The 17806-nt window shown below is 39.6% G+C and overlaps 1 protein-coding gene and 1 pseudogene across 1 annotated transcript; both read right to left on the bottom strand.

Annotated features, from left to right (window-relative positions):
* Positions 1-296: 296 nt before the first annotated feature.
* CLDN1 (claudin 1) lies at positions 297-17431 on the bottom strand. The gene is made up of 4 exons (XM_006871873.1): positions 17205-17431; positions 5523-5687; positions 2430-2514; positions 297-459 (listed from the first exon to the last, which is right to left on the bottom strand). Exons 1-4 carry the CDS (start codon positions 17425-17427, stop codon positions 297-299), a joined length of 636 nt encoding a protein of 211 aa, XP_006871935.1. The 5' UTR covers positions 17428-17431.
* LOC102822248 lies at positions 8179-8877 on the bottom strand (annotated as a pseudogene).
* Positions 17432-17806: the final 375 nt, after the last annotated feature.

Below are 17806 nucleotides of genomic sequence, written 5' to 3'. Positions count from 1 at the left end.
ATCTATATATATTAAAGGAACACACCCTCATCCCCCCCTTTGAGTGTGATTACTCAGTGGGAAGCAGTAATACAAATGGAAGGGGCTTCCTTCCTGTATTAAGGCAAGGAGCTCTAAGAAGACTAAACCATTTTTGCAATGGATATTTAAATTTTTTTTTTTTTTTGTATTTTTTGTTTTGTTTTTGTAATATCAAAGTTCAGACTACAGTAGTCAAAAGTCTAAGGTCTTAAGATTGATGATGCTATTTCAATGTCCATTTTCTGTATGTTCCAACAGGTGTCCTTTGCCTTGTGTCACACGTAGTCTTTCCCACTGGAGGGTGTAGGTTTTGGATAGGGACGTGGCGTTGGGTAAGAGGTTGTTTTTCGGGGACAGGAGCAGCAGAGTAGGGCTCCTCCCAGAAGGCACAGAGAAGCTGCCGCCCAGCCGGTGAAGAGAGCCTGACCAAATTCATACCTAAAATGAAAAGACAAGGTATTTGTTTAACCATTGGTAGCTCTTAGAATATTACTCAGGAAGGAGATAGATATTACATGGATATTTATTTCCTTCGAATAAGTATGTCATTCTGGCCATGTAGAAAGATGGGTCCCCAAAGGCATCCCCTCCATAGTGCCTGAGTGTTAAGTACTTTTAACACACATGTACAAAAATATTTTATACTGTAATTGTTGATAATTTACAATAGCAGTTAGATCATATGTGAGAGCTTCAACAAGTTTGTGGGAAAATGTCATCATCTTTACACTCTTTTTTTTCTACAAATTTCTTAAGGCTTCCTCATATAACATGCAATACCAGGTAAATATGCAAATAGTTCCATACTTTTCCACGTGTAGAAGACTTGTAAAGTAAGTTTATATATTTTGGAGGTGAATTTGAACCATGGATCCTACTCTACAGTTTAGCATATCATACTTTCCCCAAGTAGCCACAACCACATTCTATAAGAAATGGCCACAAGTTATAAAAAAGGCAGTTACTCGAGTCTTAAACAGTTGATTCCAGATAAACTGAAATCCCACATTTATGGTTTATAAAAAAAGACTTGAAGCAGTCAGTGGATTGTTCTGGATTAATAACATGAATGCATTAAGGGTAAGATATATAGAACAATTGTGGACAATGAGGGTGGATGGAAAAGGACTGGATTTACAAGGCCTAGATTTCAATGCAAAATTCAACTTTTGCTGTTGCTGATAACTTCAATTCTTAACATCAGTTTGTTCTATCAGAGCAAAATCATTCCATTTGCCTCAATGGACTGCTTTTAGAATCCCGTGAGATACTGTAAATAACAATTGTACAGTGCCTAGCAATTTATAAAGTGCTTTCACATGGACTACTGGTATTATTACGCTAGTAAAATTTCAGCCTACTGACTTCTAGTTTCTGCCCCTAGGTCAAATGTCTTATGGGATGGGCTCTAACACAATCATTGCAGTATGTGTTCTCTCCTATACATGGATGATTATATAAAAAAGAAACACACCTTATCTCTCCAAACACAGGGATTTTTCATCTATTCATCCTAGCATTTAACAAACAATAATTAAAGTTCTGACTCTAAATGTAGTCATTAGTCTTTAAAGATGTGAAGACATTGAAATGAAGAGCATAGCTCCTGATCAAAGAATGTGGTTACCTGTTAGTCAAGAATCAGGTCTGTAACTTCCACAAATCGCAATACTAAGAAAGGTGCCCTTCAGAAAGTCAATTTTATAGATGTGATGGAACATAACATTTCAAAGGGGTATCGCCACTTCCTACAAACTATACCATAATCTTAGATGTAGAGTCCTGGTGTGGTGCTGTGGGTTTATGTGCTGGACTGGAAAGTTGGATTGAACTACAAGGTCGGCAGTTCAAGCTCACCAGCCGCTCCTCAGAAAAGCAATATAGGGTCACTATGGGGGTCAAAACAGACTAGATGGCACATGACAACAAACTTCTATGTAAAATTAAACTTTCAGGAATCAAAATAAATAAATAAATAAATTATTCACCAATCCTTACTGTTGTACTATTTTTATCTCGATTAAGCATAAATTGTTAGTTATACATAATCATAGTTAGGTGTTATAAACATCAGAATACACTTGAAAGAGGAAAGTTCAAATATATTAACATTTTTATTAATAGTTTATAAAAAATAAGAATAAAAGGCTCAGTATAGAGTTAGAAAGTCTAGAGCTTGGAACTTCCTACTTTGAAGTACTTTGTCATCAGTATAGGCTGTTAAAGTAATTATCAAACTCATTGTCAACATGAGTCACAGGCCAGTTAAATTGTTTGCAAGTTTGACATAAAATGTCATGTGATTCTTGAAAGCAAATCTGGGAAAGCACTGTACTAGCTGGACTTTGCAGAACACAAAAAGGATATTTTCTCAAAGCATAAACCATTTTACACATGAATAGCATTACCTGAAATTGACTGGGGTATGTGGGTTATAGAACTCTTGAACAATTTTATTGCCATACCATGCTGTGGCAATTAAAATGGCCATGCCTATAGAAATTGAAAACAAAAGACTCTTAAAACACTGGACATAAATATACAGTCTACTAACAATCTAAAAGTGGTTAATACAAATTCAATCTCTTCAATAATGCTGGAATTTTTATTTTAATATTAGAGACATTGTAGTATCAAACATGATGTATTCAACGTCTAACCTTATTCACCACTTAAAATTTAAGGTCACTTGTCATAAATGGCACCATATTTTTTCTTGTTAAAATTTTCAGCAGATTTACATTATTCAAGATCTCCTTCAGATCTATTTTATATACTAGTGTTCATAGTGTACAAATCTGGAGAACTTGACATCTTTATTAATATAAATACAGTGCACTTGAAAAAGGGACTTCCACTTGAAGTAGTCCTTCCACAGTTCTCTTGAGCAAAACTCAAAATTTACATTTCTATGAATCAAAAATAAAAAGTTAAACAGCTAGACATCAGGGAAGAGTAGGATGTGTCTCAGAAGGGATCAGATCACTAAATTCACCCGGTCCCACAAACACACTAAGGGTGTCACATGAGAGGAACGCATGCAGCATAATCCCAATTTCCCACAGCAGTTCATATGTCAGTAATACCAGAGAAACTACTTAGTCTAAATCATTCATTCCATTATTTATATAAACTATAGAATACCTAGATTTTTTGCTCAAAGAAATGAAATAAACTTTTAATAATGACTATTAAGAACATGGAACCCTGGTGTGACACTGTAGGATAACCACTGGACTGCTAACCACAAGGTCAGAGGTTCAAATGCACCAGTTGCTCCTTGGAAACTCTGTACTGGTTTTTCCAAGGCTCAGAACCTACTTAAGGGCACTTAACAACAACAATTAGGAATGCATCAACATAGACAGACTATCTATTCTGTTTCCAGGGTACCTTCATTTATCCCTTAAAAAGTGGTTCAAAATCATAGTCTCCATCCAACACGTAACAGAAAAATTGCTTGTGGCTGGTTACACAGACCACTCTATGACCAGCAATCCTATTCCTTAGCAAGTCCCTGAAACTGAAGCAAGAGTGATATTATCACTTTGGAGGGAGTCACAAGAAGACAAGCAAAGAAAGGTGCTTTGCAGGAAGTTTATTCACAGCCTTGATGAAAAAGGCTAATTATTCTAGCTTTTTTGAGTGGTAGATTTATATCACCGGTGTGCTACTGAGTCAATTATGACTTACAGAGACCATAAAGGACAGGGTAGAACTGCAACTAGTGTTGCCAAGGCTTTAAATCTTTACAGAAGCTGCATACTTCATCTTTCTCCCTCAGAGTGGCTGGTGTACTTGAACATTAACCTTTTGGTTAGCCGCCCAATTTGTAGATCACTGTGCCATCACACTGCTATAAACTACTAGGCTTGTTGTTAAGAGATGGTTCTGATCTATAGCAATGCTACATAGGGTTTCCGAAGAGAAACTGCCTACTTTATGGTTCAAACTGACCTTGCGATCCAATGCATTTGGAAAGCACCACACCAGGACTATTGTTTTTGTTATTAAGTGCCTTCGAGTCGGTTCCAGCCCATAGCGACCCTGTATTGGGTTTCCAAAGGAGCAGCTGGTGAGCTTGAACCACCGACCTTGCAGTTCAAACGGCTTTGCAGTCTGGCACATTAACCCACAGCGCCACACCTGGACTCCACCAGGACTATGCTGTTGTTGTTGTTAAGTGCCATTGAGTCGGTTCCGACCCATAGCGACCCTGTACAGGGTTTCCGAGGCTGTGAATCTTTACGGGAGAAGAAAGCCTCATCTTTCTCCTGCGGAACAGCTGGTAGTTTCGAACTGCTGACCTTAAGGTTCGCAGCCGGATTCGTAACCACTACGCTATCAGAGCTCCTTACCAGGACTATTGTTGTCGTTGTTGTTACGTGCCGTGGAGTCGGTTCCGACCCATAGCGACCCTGTACAGGGTTTCCGAGGCTGTAAATCTTTATGGGAGCAGAATGCCTCAGCAGTCTCCCGCGGAACCGCAGGTAGTTTCGAACTGCTGACCTTGAGGTTCACAGCCCGATTCGTAACCACTACGCTACCAGAGCTCCTTACCAGGGCTATAGGGCATCCTATTTAAGCTAAATCAGAGTATAAGGCTTTCAAATGGAGTACCTCACGTTTTTCTGGATCTTATCAGACGCTTCATTCAGCACTTGAGTAAAATAACAAATTCATATTTTCTATGGAGTCCTGGTGTGGCGCTGTGAGTTAATATGCTGGACTGCAAGGTGGTTTGAACCACAAGGTTGGTGGTTTAAGCTCAGTAGCCACCCCTTGGAAACCCTATACAGGGCTGCTATGAGTTGGAACTGACTTGAAGGCACTTAACAACAATAACAATGGGCAATATAATCTCATTCTTTTTTCAAGGACATTCTGTCCTTTCTTTCCTAACTCACTGGATCTAACTTCCTACAGTTGCAGCATTCCGTCCCCATTCAGACTGACTATTCCTTCACAGACGAGTACTTCATGTTTATTGTGGAATCAGTTCTGCCCACCTGGAAAGCTGTTCTCATTTTGTTCCAGTAATTCACACCCTACACTTTCCTCTAGGAGTTATGCGATTCACATGTTCTTAATATTCTCAGTATGTCCAGCTTCTCTTTGGTCAGGTATTCTATACAGAGTCTGTGCCACAGAAATGGCTACTAAACTCTAAATCCCACAGAATTGTTCCTTCGTGGGTTACCAGTTAGAAACCATCATTTTTTCACCAGAGGAAACTGGTCTTAGCAAGCCAATTGGCAGCTGAAACCTCAATGAATTCATCTACCTATTAGAAGCACAGATCTGAAGCTTTTATTGGCTTCTTTGTTTGAGAAATTGAAAGTTAACCTGAATTAAGGTCTACATCTTCAGATGACAAAAGGATGAAAATAAATCAATTCAAGTGCAAAAATTCCAACATAATCTATGAAAACTGAAAGCTAAATCTCGAGCTATGCCTAGGGCTAAGTGGTAAGGTTAAAGGGGGACAGGACTTCTCTTACCTGCGATAAGAAATATCGCACCCCCAATGACAGCCATCTTCATCTTCTGCATCTCATCATCCTCCATGCACTTCATACATTTCATGCCCATGGTGGCCACAAAGATTGCTATCAGTCCCAGCAGGATGCCAATCACCATTAAAGCCCGAGTTGCTTGCAAAGTACCTGACAAAAAACATTTTGGAACATTTAAAAATCATCAGGTCTACATAAACAAGAAACGAGTGGTAGAAGTAACCAACCAAGTAGATTTCAACATTGTGTGGAAGAAAGAAAACTGAACTAGAATTCAGGAGACCTCAATTCTAATTACATTTCTGTCTGTAACTAACTGGGAGACCTGGACCATTCAAGTGACTCAGAGCCATCAAAACACAGTTTATTCTCAAGGAAAACAAAAGTCCAGGCTCCATGATGAATAAGAGGCCCTTCAGCTCTAACATTTTTATTTCAACATAAATTCAAAATCAACCTGAAAAGTAATTAATGTTCTGCTTGAATAGGTTTAGCTGAACTAATACCACTGTAATCCTTACTAATAAGGCTTTCTAATTCAGAAATAACAATCCTATGTGTGATCCTTTAAATCATTTATAATTAAAATGGTTTACAATCTATCTTGGTATTAGTCAGCAGTTCTGAATCTCATTTATTTAATTTCTGAGAAACTAGGTGAACTCAGAAGCTAAGAAATCAATTTTTCATAGATTATTATGGCTAGATAAGCAACATTTATCTCTCCAATAAATAAGGGAAAACATGAGAGCCACTGTTCTAAATAAAAAACAAAATAACCTTTGAGATATTGTTTGGGAACATGGTGGTGGGTTCTTATTGAGAGACATCAAAAAGTTTTAAAAACTGTTAACTATTATATTGTAAAATTTGTTGTTAAGTGCTGTCAAGTGAAGCTAAATGTTATTATAGTTTAATAAAAGAACTTTTTTTTTTTTAAATTTAGTTCTAGATCTATTTTTAACTTTTAAATAAAGATTATGATCTGAACTGGCAGTATTAACTTGTTACAAACAGTTTTATTAATTACATTGTAAAAAACCATGCTACCTTGACTAAACCAGTAACTAAGTAACTAGTCTCCATGATCAAGTGCCTTTTAAGCAAAATGTGAATGATGGTATTTTGAAACACGTTGTTGTTGTTAAGTGCCATTGAGTTGATTCTGACTCATAGGGACCCTGTATAGGTTTTCTGAGGAGCAGCTGGTGGGTTTGAACTGTCAACCTTGTAGTTGTCAGTCCAGTGCTGATTCTACAGCTCCACACCAGGAGTCCTCTTTAATTATCAAGTTGGAACAATTGATTATGTGATGGTCTTCAAAAGTGGCAGAGATATATCTCCATTTCTAATTTAAACCATTGCCCAGGCTTAGTATCTTAAGGGTTGATAGCATAGATAACTAATCAACTGAAATTAAAATATTCTAAAACATCATTGTATTTCAACTTGCTGACTTAAAGGGGCTACAAAAGTTCATGGAAAGATTCCATTCTTCCATGAACTTTTTGAAATCTGGTGTGAAGTACTGATGTGGCACTGTAAGATAGACAGTGGATTGTTAGCTGCTAGGTAGGAGTTCAAACCCACCAGTTACTCTTGAAAACCCTATACTGGCTGCAATGAGTCAGAACTGATTCAACGACATACTTAGCAATAAAAACACCACCACCCCCACTAGCATTTCCATCCTTGCTATAACCAAACCATGTAGCCTCTTTCTAAAAAGTATGTAAAATTACTATACAAGGCATTGTTGTAATAATTTAGAGAGATTTAGAATCCAAGATAAAGATTTAGTTGCTTTAATTAAAAATAAAATAAAGTCTCCTCTGACATATCCATCAGCTATGAATTCATTAGCCACCAACTCACCTCATGACTATACTAGGGCTCACACAAACCTCACATTTAGCTCAGGAAGACAGGGTGGGATAGATACGGTTGGATTACAACACATGTTTCTTGAACTCTGGGTTTACCAGGAATTAAAGATGTTTATAAGAGAATTACAAAACTTCTTGGAATCAGCAATCTCACTGTGGCATGAAGAGAATACTGAAGACTCCAGTGTTAAACCATGCCCTGCCTTTTGATTTTCCAGCAACTTTTACAAAGACAATTATTTTTTTTTTTACCAAAGAGTAACATGTTTATTTGACTTAAATTCTTTAAAATATTTTTTTTGGCAGTTGTCACATAAAAGATCTTAATGTTAAAAAAAAAATTTTTAAAGGAAGCAAAGAAGTGCACGAAAAACACTCAAAATGTTAAGATTTTATTTACAAAGCTTCTTTGTTGTACAGAAAGTAAAAATGCTGTTACAATCTCAGCGTAACTGGTAGCCACAAATGGTTAAGACTCACTGATCACAGCTATCCACGCTACAGCAAGTCTTACAAGGAAACCTAACAAACAATTTTGTTGGGGTGTGAAGTCCCCAAGCTTGGTGGTGGATTTCCAAGAGGGACTAAATAGAAGAAGGTGGAATGTCACAGGAACTATTCTTTGGCTCTTTGGGTGGGTGGGTGTCCTGGGGTTTGTATCACAGCTACTTTTTTTTTTTTTTTAAACAGCTACCAAATCCATGAGCAGTCCAACCAATACTGAACAGTTCTTTTTTTGCAGGTTGTTTGGGGTCTTAATCATCTTCTTCATCATCTGTTTCTCGCTTCCTCTTCTCACCTTTCCCGCTTTCTTTCTCCTCCTCTTCATCGTCATCCTCATCTTCTTCATCTTCATCAAATTCTCCATCAAGGCCAAATTCTTCTTCCTCCCCACTGGCTTCGTCTTCATCTTCCTCCTCTTCGAAATAAAAATCTTCATCCTCATCCTCATCTTCTTCTTCATCCTCACCGTCCACCTCAACATCTGAGTCAGGGGCTTCCTGGTCCTCTGGGTCATAGCCATCCAGGTAGGTCAGCTGAGGAAGGACTTTGAATACACTCTCTCGGTAATCATTCAAGTTGGTAACCTCACAGTTAAACAGATCCAGGCTTTTCAGGCATTCTAATTTTTTCAAAGGTTCCAAGGTGTTGATATCTTTCCGTTTATTTCCACTTAAAGTTTAGATGTGTTAGGTTTGGAAGTTTTTCCGCTAACACATCCAGACCTCCAAAGATTCTATTGCACTAAGCTCAAGCTTTTTTAATTTCGGCAGTTTGGGGAGATTCAAAACTGAAATCAAGCCTACATTTATTAAACTGAGGAACTCAAAGTTCACAAATTCAGCTGTTAAACCCTCAATTTTTCCATCATTTGATCTGCAGTTGTCTAGGACAAGTTCTCGAACAGCTTCCGGGGTCCGGTTCCTCAGTTCCAGGTGAATCCTTCTCTCCATGGTTTCCTCTACCCCCCTCGTCACACTTAGCATTCCGCGGAGGTGGGGAGAGGCGTCCTGCGCTGTGCAGCGAGGGCCGTCGGAAGATGTCTGCTCGCAGCAGAGACCGGCGGCGCGGTCCCGGGTGGCGGCGGGCAAGCAAAGCCCCTGGAGCCAACTTACTCTCAGGAGCGGAGAGAAACCATGGAGGGAAAAGGGGGCTGGAGCGCAGCACTGGTCTCACTACCGCCGCCCTCGGCCGCGGCCCCGCACTGCGCTTAAACCGGCAACGCCGCGCAGGCGGATGCTCGGCTCCACTTAGCCCCGCTCGGCTCGCCAGTAGCGGCTGCACCTACGATTGGGAAGACAATTATTTCTTAAAAGGGAAATTGAAAACAAAATCTGAAACTCTTGTATGTACCACAGATTCATATCTGCTCCTAAAATTCCACTCAGATGGAAAGATTCCACTCAGATTGAACTGCCAAAGAATGGTGAGAGGAGAGATGCTGAAAGTAACAATGATGATCCTTGGACCTAGAAGAGAGGGTGACTAGCCTGACCAGTTTGTGTGGGACTGTCCTGGCTTTAAACCTGAAAGTTTTGAATCCTAGAAAACCACCCAGTTCTGAGCAACCTGGGATGGCTATCTTTCTGGAGGATGATAGAATATGGAAAGTAAAATGTAGATTTTAGTGAGATAGGCAGGAAGCATATGTTATGCAGAATAAACTAGGACAATGGATTTGCAGTTTATTCAAATGCAATCAGAAGTCTTTGAAAAGTCTTAAAGAAAGGGTAAAATGTTTACCCTCAGCATATAGCTCTGGAGGCACCAATGTTGAATCCTTCCTAGCAACTCCACAGGAGAAATATCTGGCAATCTACTTTCATAATAGCAAAAAAAAAAAAAAAAGAACTCCCCCCCACCTCAAACCAACCCTATGGTCCTGTTCTACTTTGTAACATGGGCCACTTCTACTTTATTGCATCGAGTCTCGAGTCGCTATGAACAGGAATCGACTCCATGGCACCTAATGATTAGATATTTAGAGCACACAATTAGAATATACTGTCCTTCTAATGAACAACATATTCAGTACACAATTAGTAAATACTCTTCCTGTAATTGTTGTTAAGTGCCGTTGAGTTGGTTCCAACTCATAGCAACCCTATATAGGGTTTCCAAGGCATGGCTGGTGGATTTGAACCATCAATCTTACACGTAGCAGTCCACTGCTTATTCTACAGCACCACACCAGGACTTCCTTTCCCACAACAGCCCTTCAAATATTAATACTGAGAAAACCTCCACTTGGTTTTCTTACAGATAGCTACTATCCCAACTCTTTATTAATTCACTTTTGTTGCTTTCTTCCTGTCTCTCTCCATGCTTTCCACCTTGGTTGACTTGTAGGACTCCAAAATGGACCTTACTTCTTCAACAATCATCATGATCTTTATTCCAATGGAAACAACAAGCCAGCAGCCGAGCAGGTCTGAGCACTTGGATCACAGGGTCCTCTTCACAAGGAGTCTCCAGGTCTCATGAGTCAGACTTGCCTAAAACCACTGACCTCCCAGGCACAGAACACACATGCATAAACTACTCTAACTCTCTACTGAATCTACTGGGGACTAATGAGTATTCACATTTTTCATCTCTAAGTTTTTCTAAGTGGGGAGGATGTAGATCTTTCATTATATTTTTGCTAGTTACCTTACCATGGTTTATGGCTTTATAAAGAACCTGTTGTTTGTATAATGAAAATGGGAAAGGAGGAAATTTGGGGATCATGTAAGTCATATAAAGCAAGGGGATAGCAGCATGCTTCATTTTAAACTAGTTGGTCAAGGAGAACTGTGAGAAAGTTATGATACAAAGTCATGATTTCATTTATGCATTGGTACCAGGATCAGGCAGTGTTTAATTCTGCTGTGCATAAGGTTGCTATGAGTCGGTACCAACTCCATGGCACCTAACAACACCACCACCACCATTAACTTACAAAATTTCATTTGTGCTTTTCCATACTAGATTGACAAATACAAAATCTCATTGTATCTCAAAGGGGACATATTAAACCTATAGTGACCTATACTGATATATATGGAGAAAAATGTTAAGGAAAAAAGAAAAAAAGCTGTGAATCCTAACTACAAGAAAACTCATTAGCCAGGCATATATAATGATGTCAAAATAAGTAAGTGATACATTACAAGTTATAAGGGCTCTATGCACAGATAGAATCTAAATTGCAGTTTTAAGCTGGAACTAGATGAATCCTTCAAATTAAGGTCTTATGGAAGCCTTTAAAGTCAGAGACTTAGAATATGTAATTGTGAGTTCCTTGATGGCTTGGGCCAGATATGTATTTGTATTTGCACTCAAAGCACTTAAGCACAGCATCTGGTAAGTCCCCATGGATTCAGAGTCAGTGTTCAATGAGTTTGAATTAAAACATTCATTTTATACTTTAAAAATTGTACTAAGATAAGGTAAAAAGAATTGGTCCTCTGTGCTTATCCACATCATTGTAATATCACTGAGAAAATCCTTGTTAGGGATTTTGTAAATGCTAAAATCTTGCTACACAAAGACAGAATTAACTCAGATCACTCAAAGTCAGAGACTCATGCTGACAGGGGAGAAAAAATGTACTTTGGGCTCAACTTGATCTATTTTTTAAAATTATGTATCCAATGAGCTCCCAAGATGTTTTCTTCAAATAGATTAAAGTGGCAGCAGTGCAGAGAAGCTGAGAGAATTGTTTGAAAGATATAAAATAGCATTTTGGACAAGAGATAGAGTGTAATCCAATACTTATAATAATGAGCTGGTCTGACTGGATCTAATTTAGGAGCAAAAACATGATTTTCACTAAGGTTCCTAAAAAGAAAGCCCACTAAAGTAACTTACCACTATCAAGTCAATTCTGACTCATAGGGACTCTATGAAGGATTTCCAGGTCTATAAATCTATAAGGAGCAGAAAAGCAGCCCAATGCATAACAACAATGTGTAACCCACTACTCCATTAAGGTTCTTGTTGTTAAGTACCATGAGGCAGTTCTAACTCACAGTGACTCTGTATAGGGTTTCTGAGAAGTGACTAGTGAGTTTGAACTGCCAACCTTGCAGATCAAACCTACTTTGAAGTTCAGTGCTTATCCTACAGCTCACAGGTTATTAGGGGCCTCCAATTTACAGATGTTGCTATAACAGACAGATGTTCTTACAACTAAAGCTGTCAACAGTGAATCTGGGCAGCAAACCAGCCTAAATGTTACATTATTGTTTCTTATCATTATTCAGCAGTAAACAGAAAAGGCAGTCTTTTAATTATGCTTAGCTAGACTGATAATCTTGAGATTAAAGACCCCCTAAGGAGTTCTCACCATGTTCAAATAAAAAGTATAATTAAAAGAAAAACCAAAACAAACGTACAAAGATCTTTACTTATAAAACACACAAAAAAAATCAGTTAGAAATTACTGATCTACTGGTTAAGTTAATCAACATTAAGGCCGAAAGAACAAGAAGATACAAGTATGTGGGTGTTTCTTTTTCCTCCTAAAGCTTTAGTCGTGATACACAGAACAGCCTGTAAATACCTGTCATTGTTGGTGCTTTTTACTGACTATATTAAAACTCTATACACTGTATGCCGTAAACAAAATAGATTTCAATTATATCTGTATCTTTACATAGTACCTCTTTGCCAATGAAGTATTTACTAGGCAAATAAAGAACCATTGGATGACTAGGCTCTCTTGCCTTCCCCAATTACGTGAGCTACATTCCCATGGCTTTTTCAACTACTAAAATGTTCACTTTAACCAAAGTTCAACATTTCTCAACAGTCCTCATTGTTAGTATTTCCATTTTATTATGCATTAACTGGTGACCATAAGGTGTGTCCTTAAAACATAAAGCATAGGAAATAATTGAAGTGATTTGGGATGAGGCCACTTTTTAAGCTATCTTGAAACAGTTTTGCTATCTCCCTCTGTGTGTGTGTGGTTTCTTAAAGCAATTGTCTCATGATTAAATTAATGTCTCTGTATTACCTCTGTCTCATTTACTCCTCACTCTCATTAAAGAAACCTAAGTTCTGTCATTTGTCCTTTTTCTTTAGTCACTGCAGTTAATAACAAAGAAATTATCTTAGCTGCATCCTTAGGTCCAAGAAAAGGGACAGGGTCACATTTGCTGAATGGATGAATGAATCATGGACTCATCTCTCCTTCCTCCCACTCTGCCCTATTTTGTAAGTAGGGAAACTGTAGCCCAGAAAGATCATGTGGTTTATCTTTATACATGCAACTAGACTGTGCAAAACCAGATTAAGATCTGAGATCTACTGATCTTGGTCCTCAATTCTTGTTTCAACTTCCATCATTCTAAGAATCAAAATTAATCAATGGCCCCTTGACTTCCCTCAGTTCGGCAGGAGTAAAGCAGTCTGGGGCAGCGTAAGTAAGTGTTCTCCTCTCTGCTGGCTTTATGATCCAAAGACTGTCCAAGTCAGAGATTTTTGTCTCCCAGATAAAGCTTGACATCATGGTGAGAGTGCTGGGAAACCTCACTGACAACCAATACTCATTATGCACACCTACACACATGTGGATTCATGCAAAGCAAGTTGAACAGGCTAGAGGAGCTTATAAACAAATTACAGAATCTCAGGGTTAGATGAGACTTAGAGAAGTCTAGCCTAACCTTCCATTTGTCTGGTGCTTAGATCTTCCCCACAACATTCCTACAAAATGGTTACTCATTCTCTGCTTGAACAACTCCCACCGTGCAGGCTAGGAGGGCTGTCCAATCTTCCCACAGCTGTAACTATAAAAGCTCAGCAACCAGAAGCAATTAACTGAGCACAGAGAACAGACACTAGCTTCTCAAAAGTTTGAGAATTGTCTCAAAACAAGGAAAGGTGCACGCTAATCAAGAAATGTCTACTGTACATTCTAACTTTCAATGGTAAGATCATTCAACATCACGTACTTCAGATAGAACAGAACTGCTGTTAGAGTAAACCACAATTCTCAGTATATTTATTTTCCCAAGCAGTTTGTCAGATACTTTTCTATAAACTGTTGTGTAAAAACTATCTAAAGAAGTCCTTCTATATCTTATTTTCCATCCTGCTTCAGACACTAGATAGAGGTTAGTGCTTTACAGCTGACACTTGTTAGAACAGGGGAACAGGGGGTTTGTAATCTGTCTAATTATAAAGGCTTAACATTCCCTGTATCTGAACTCTTACACATCAATGAGCTCCAAGGCAAAGAGAGCAAGGCCCAACTTCAGGAAGCTTGCAGCAAGATTTTCATCTAAAATCACTCCTTGGAATGCAACCTTCTATAAAGAATACTCTGTATATTTACTGATAATCTTTGTTACTTGTAGATGTCACAGAACTAAACCAAAACTAGCCAAAGGCTCATTACCACAGATCTCTCTCAGGTGGGTGTGAACACCATTGCCCAGATGAGGAAATGAAGACAGATTCTCTGAGCTCCATCCTAAGGCATCCAGTGAGTCACTGGTATGTTAGAGGAGAGAACTCTTGAGTCAAAGCTCTTTCTTTGACTCAGTTTTTAATCAGTTTTGAGAGAGAGGCCTCAGCCCCACCTTGGACAAATGCTGACTTAGCCAAAATAAAAGAGGAATCTGATATGGAGGAAAAGATAAAAAAAAAACAAAAAAAAACAAAACAAAAATCAAACCCATATAGAAGGACTTCTTTAGTTTTTACACAACAGTTTATGGAAAAGTATCTGAGAAACTGTGTTGGGGGTTGAGAGGAGAGTATAATTCTTCCACCATTGCTTTAAAAACTTTAACAACTGTGTAATTAGGAACAAATGAAAGTAAACATTTTAACACATTATCATGTATAAGGAAGATCTACTTGAGTACTTAAAACATAAATTAAAGAAAGCCAAAGGAAAACCTATATAGCATGTTGAAAGTAAACAGTTTTCATCAAAGGATTAAAATTGACAATGAGAGGAATTCTTTTAGAACTTTCTCTATCTACGGGTCTCTCAACAACGTACCCAATATGTACAGTCTCTGACACCATCCATGGGGTAATTCAGTGATTATTCCCCCATTGTTCATGTTAGGAGAGTAAATATAACACAAAGGGCACAAAGCAGCACATACTTAATAAAATTATAGATTACTTTGGGATATAAAGGCGCTCTGGTAGTGTAGTGGTTATGAGTCAAGGTGAGCAGTTCGAAACTACCAGCAGTTTCACAGGAGAAAGATGAGGCATTCTACTCCCATAAAGATTTACAGCCTCGGAAACCCTGTTCAGGGTCACTATGAGTCGGAACCGACTCCATGGTACTTCATAACAACAAATATGGATAATTTGAATCGCTGAAATGCCAACACTCAAGACTTCACATATGGAGTGATCAAATTGCACCAGTGTTTAGATAGATTCAAAACATGTTTTATAACTGGAAACCATACAGATTTTTACAAAACACCTTGCACTACTAAAATTTGCTCATCAGCAGGAATGGAGAAAGCAACCATAGTAAATTTCAGCAACTGCAATGCCCTTTTACCTTCCAGGGCAGTTTAATTGCTCACCTCACACTGGGCACACAAAGAGCTTCTGGGCTGGCTGGGACAGGAGAGTGCATTGGTTGTTTATACAAGCAAAGACTAAGGACGCTTTTCAAGTTAATTAAAGAGAATAACAGACACACAATGCATAGCAACTAAGGTGATATCTTAAAATACTTCAGTCATGAACACTCATTACCTAATTAAGTGGGAATTTAATAACTTTCTTCACATAGCAGTCAATAACCTTTATTTTTAAAAAAGGAGGAAGCAAAGACAATCCCACGATCCTTCTCCACACCAGCCTTAGATATATGTCACTGTACATAACCCTTTCCAACTTGACAAAAGTGAGCTGGGAACATCCATCACAGAGAAATTCCTTCACCAGGACAGAAACTTGGAGAAGCCATGACTCTCTTCATCTCTCCCTAACCTCCTGCCCCACTACCCCAACCTCAACTTCCATCACTTGCTTCTTTTCTGATTCTTTTTTTTTTTTTTTTCAACACGTTCAATCACCCTTTCATTGTTAAGATTCAGAAGGTATTCAGAACCTTTCTTTCTTGTCATACTTTTCTATCTGCTATTAGCATTCTCTTTAAAACACCACTATCCGGTAGGTCTGACTCTTCTGAAGATTCCCAGCTTGAAAGCTAAACCTTTTGGGGGGGTGGGGGTGGGGGTGGGGAGGAGGAATCTCAAGAGGCTTTTTAAAGGAACAAAGTCTTGGAAAAAGATGCAAAGGGGCCTCCACCCTTAACTGGGATTTTGATAGCAGGAGGACCAAAATTATAGGCAAGTAGAAGGCACTAGGGTGGGGCATTCTAAGTAGAATGTGACTTTTACTATGGAAAATCGTAGTAAAGATAATTTAAAAAAAAAAAAATCCTTTGGGGTTTGTTACCTTAAAATAAAAACAAAAACAGCTTATGTTTAGGCTTTAAGGAGCTCTAGTAAGGGGCTCTGGTAGCGTCGTGATTACGAATGGGGCTGTGAACCTTAAGGTCAGCAGTTCGAAACTACCAGCGGTTCCGCGGGAGAAAGAGGAGGCTTTCTGCTCCCGTAAAGATTTACAGCCTCGGAAACCCTGTGTAGGCTCGCTGAGTCGGAACCGACTCCACTGCACATAACAACAGTAGTGTAGTGGTTACGAGATCGGGTGCTAACCTTAAGGTCAGCAGTTCAAAACTACCAGCTATTCCACGGGAGAAAGATGAGGCTTTCTGTTCCGGTAAAGATTTACAACCTCAGAAACTCTATACAGGGTCGCTGAGTCAGAACCGACTCTATGGCACATAACCAACCAATTAATTTAGGAATTATCTATTTCATTTTACAAACTTGAAACTGTAAACTTTTCAAGGCATTCCATTTATTTATTTTTTAATTCAAACCCTGTTGTGTGTCGAGTTGGTTCCAACTCATAGCGACCCCTTATAATGTTAAAACCATCCAGGGAAAGAGCTTCAACTGGAGTTTGGGGGTCACCCTCATCAATATTCCCAGACCCTCATCAGAATTTTGATGAAACCACACCTAGAGAGGCGAACAGAGTCGCCCAGAGAATAAGAGGTCTCCCCTTAGTCTAAACCAGGGTTCTCCCACTTCTTCAAAGCACACATCGAGAATACTACTTCAATGATCACTGATAATCACACAGCTCAATCAGGAGTAGCCACTACTAGTTAATGGGGCCACCGGGTCGGGTCGGGGTCTCCAGGTGGCCGCGGTGCATGAGGGTTTGCACTTACTGGGCAGGTTCAGCAAGGAGTCGAAGACTTTGCACTGGATCTGCCCAGTGCTTTGCGACACGCAGGACATCCACAGTCCCTCGTACATGGCTTGAGCAGTCACGATGTTGTCGCCAGCGTAGGAGTAAATCTTCCACTGGGGCAGCGCGGTGCTGACGATGGCGCCAATCCAGCCCAGGAAAGCCAGGATGAAACCCAGAAGCTGCAGCCCCGCGTTGGCCATGGCTCGCTCGGCGCCCGCGCTGGCTATGAAGAGACAGGTGGAGAGGGCGGAGAGTTTGCACGCGTGCACCTGGGCTTCGAAGGTGGCGGAACCGCTCGTAGGAGCAGCTATTAACAGAGATTCCTGCTTTCTGCACCGCCGCTAGAGAGAGTCTGGGACCGATTAGGGGCTCTGGTAGGCGCTGGAGTTCGGACGCTGCTGCGCTCAGGCTCTGGGACTAAGACGCGAAACTGTGGGCGCTGCAATTTAAAGCAGCCCCGCCTCCGTCCAGGCCCGACCGCTGCGCACCGCCCCCTGGCGGTTGTAAGGTGGCGCGCAGGAAGACAAGGCCTACTCGAGTTTGGCAGGACGCTCCTGCCCTAGGGTGGGAACAACCCTT

The sequence above is a fragment of the Chrysochloris asiatica genome, unplaced genomic scaffold, assembly GCF_000296735.1.
Source record: "Chrysochloris asiatica unplaced genomic scaffold, ChrAsi1.0 scaffold00177, whole genome shotgun sequence".
In the NCBI taxonomy this organism is placed as follows: Eukaryota; Metazoa; Chordata; class Mammalia; order Afrosoricida; family Chrysochloridae; genus Chrysochloris; species Chrysochloris asiatica.
The sequence above is the reverse complement of the archived record's forward strand: the minus strand, read 5'-3'. Positions and strand labels throughout refer to the sequence as shown.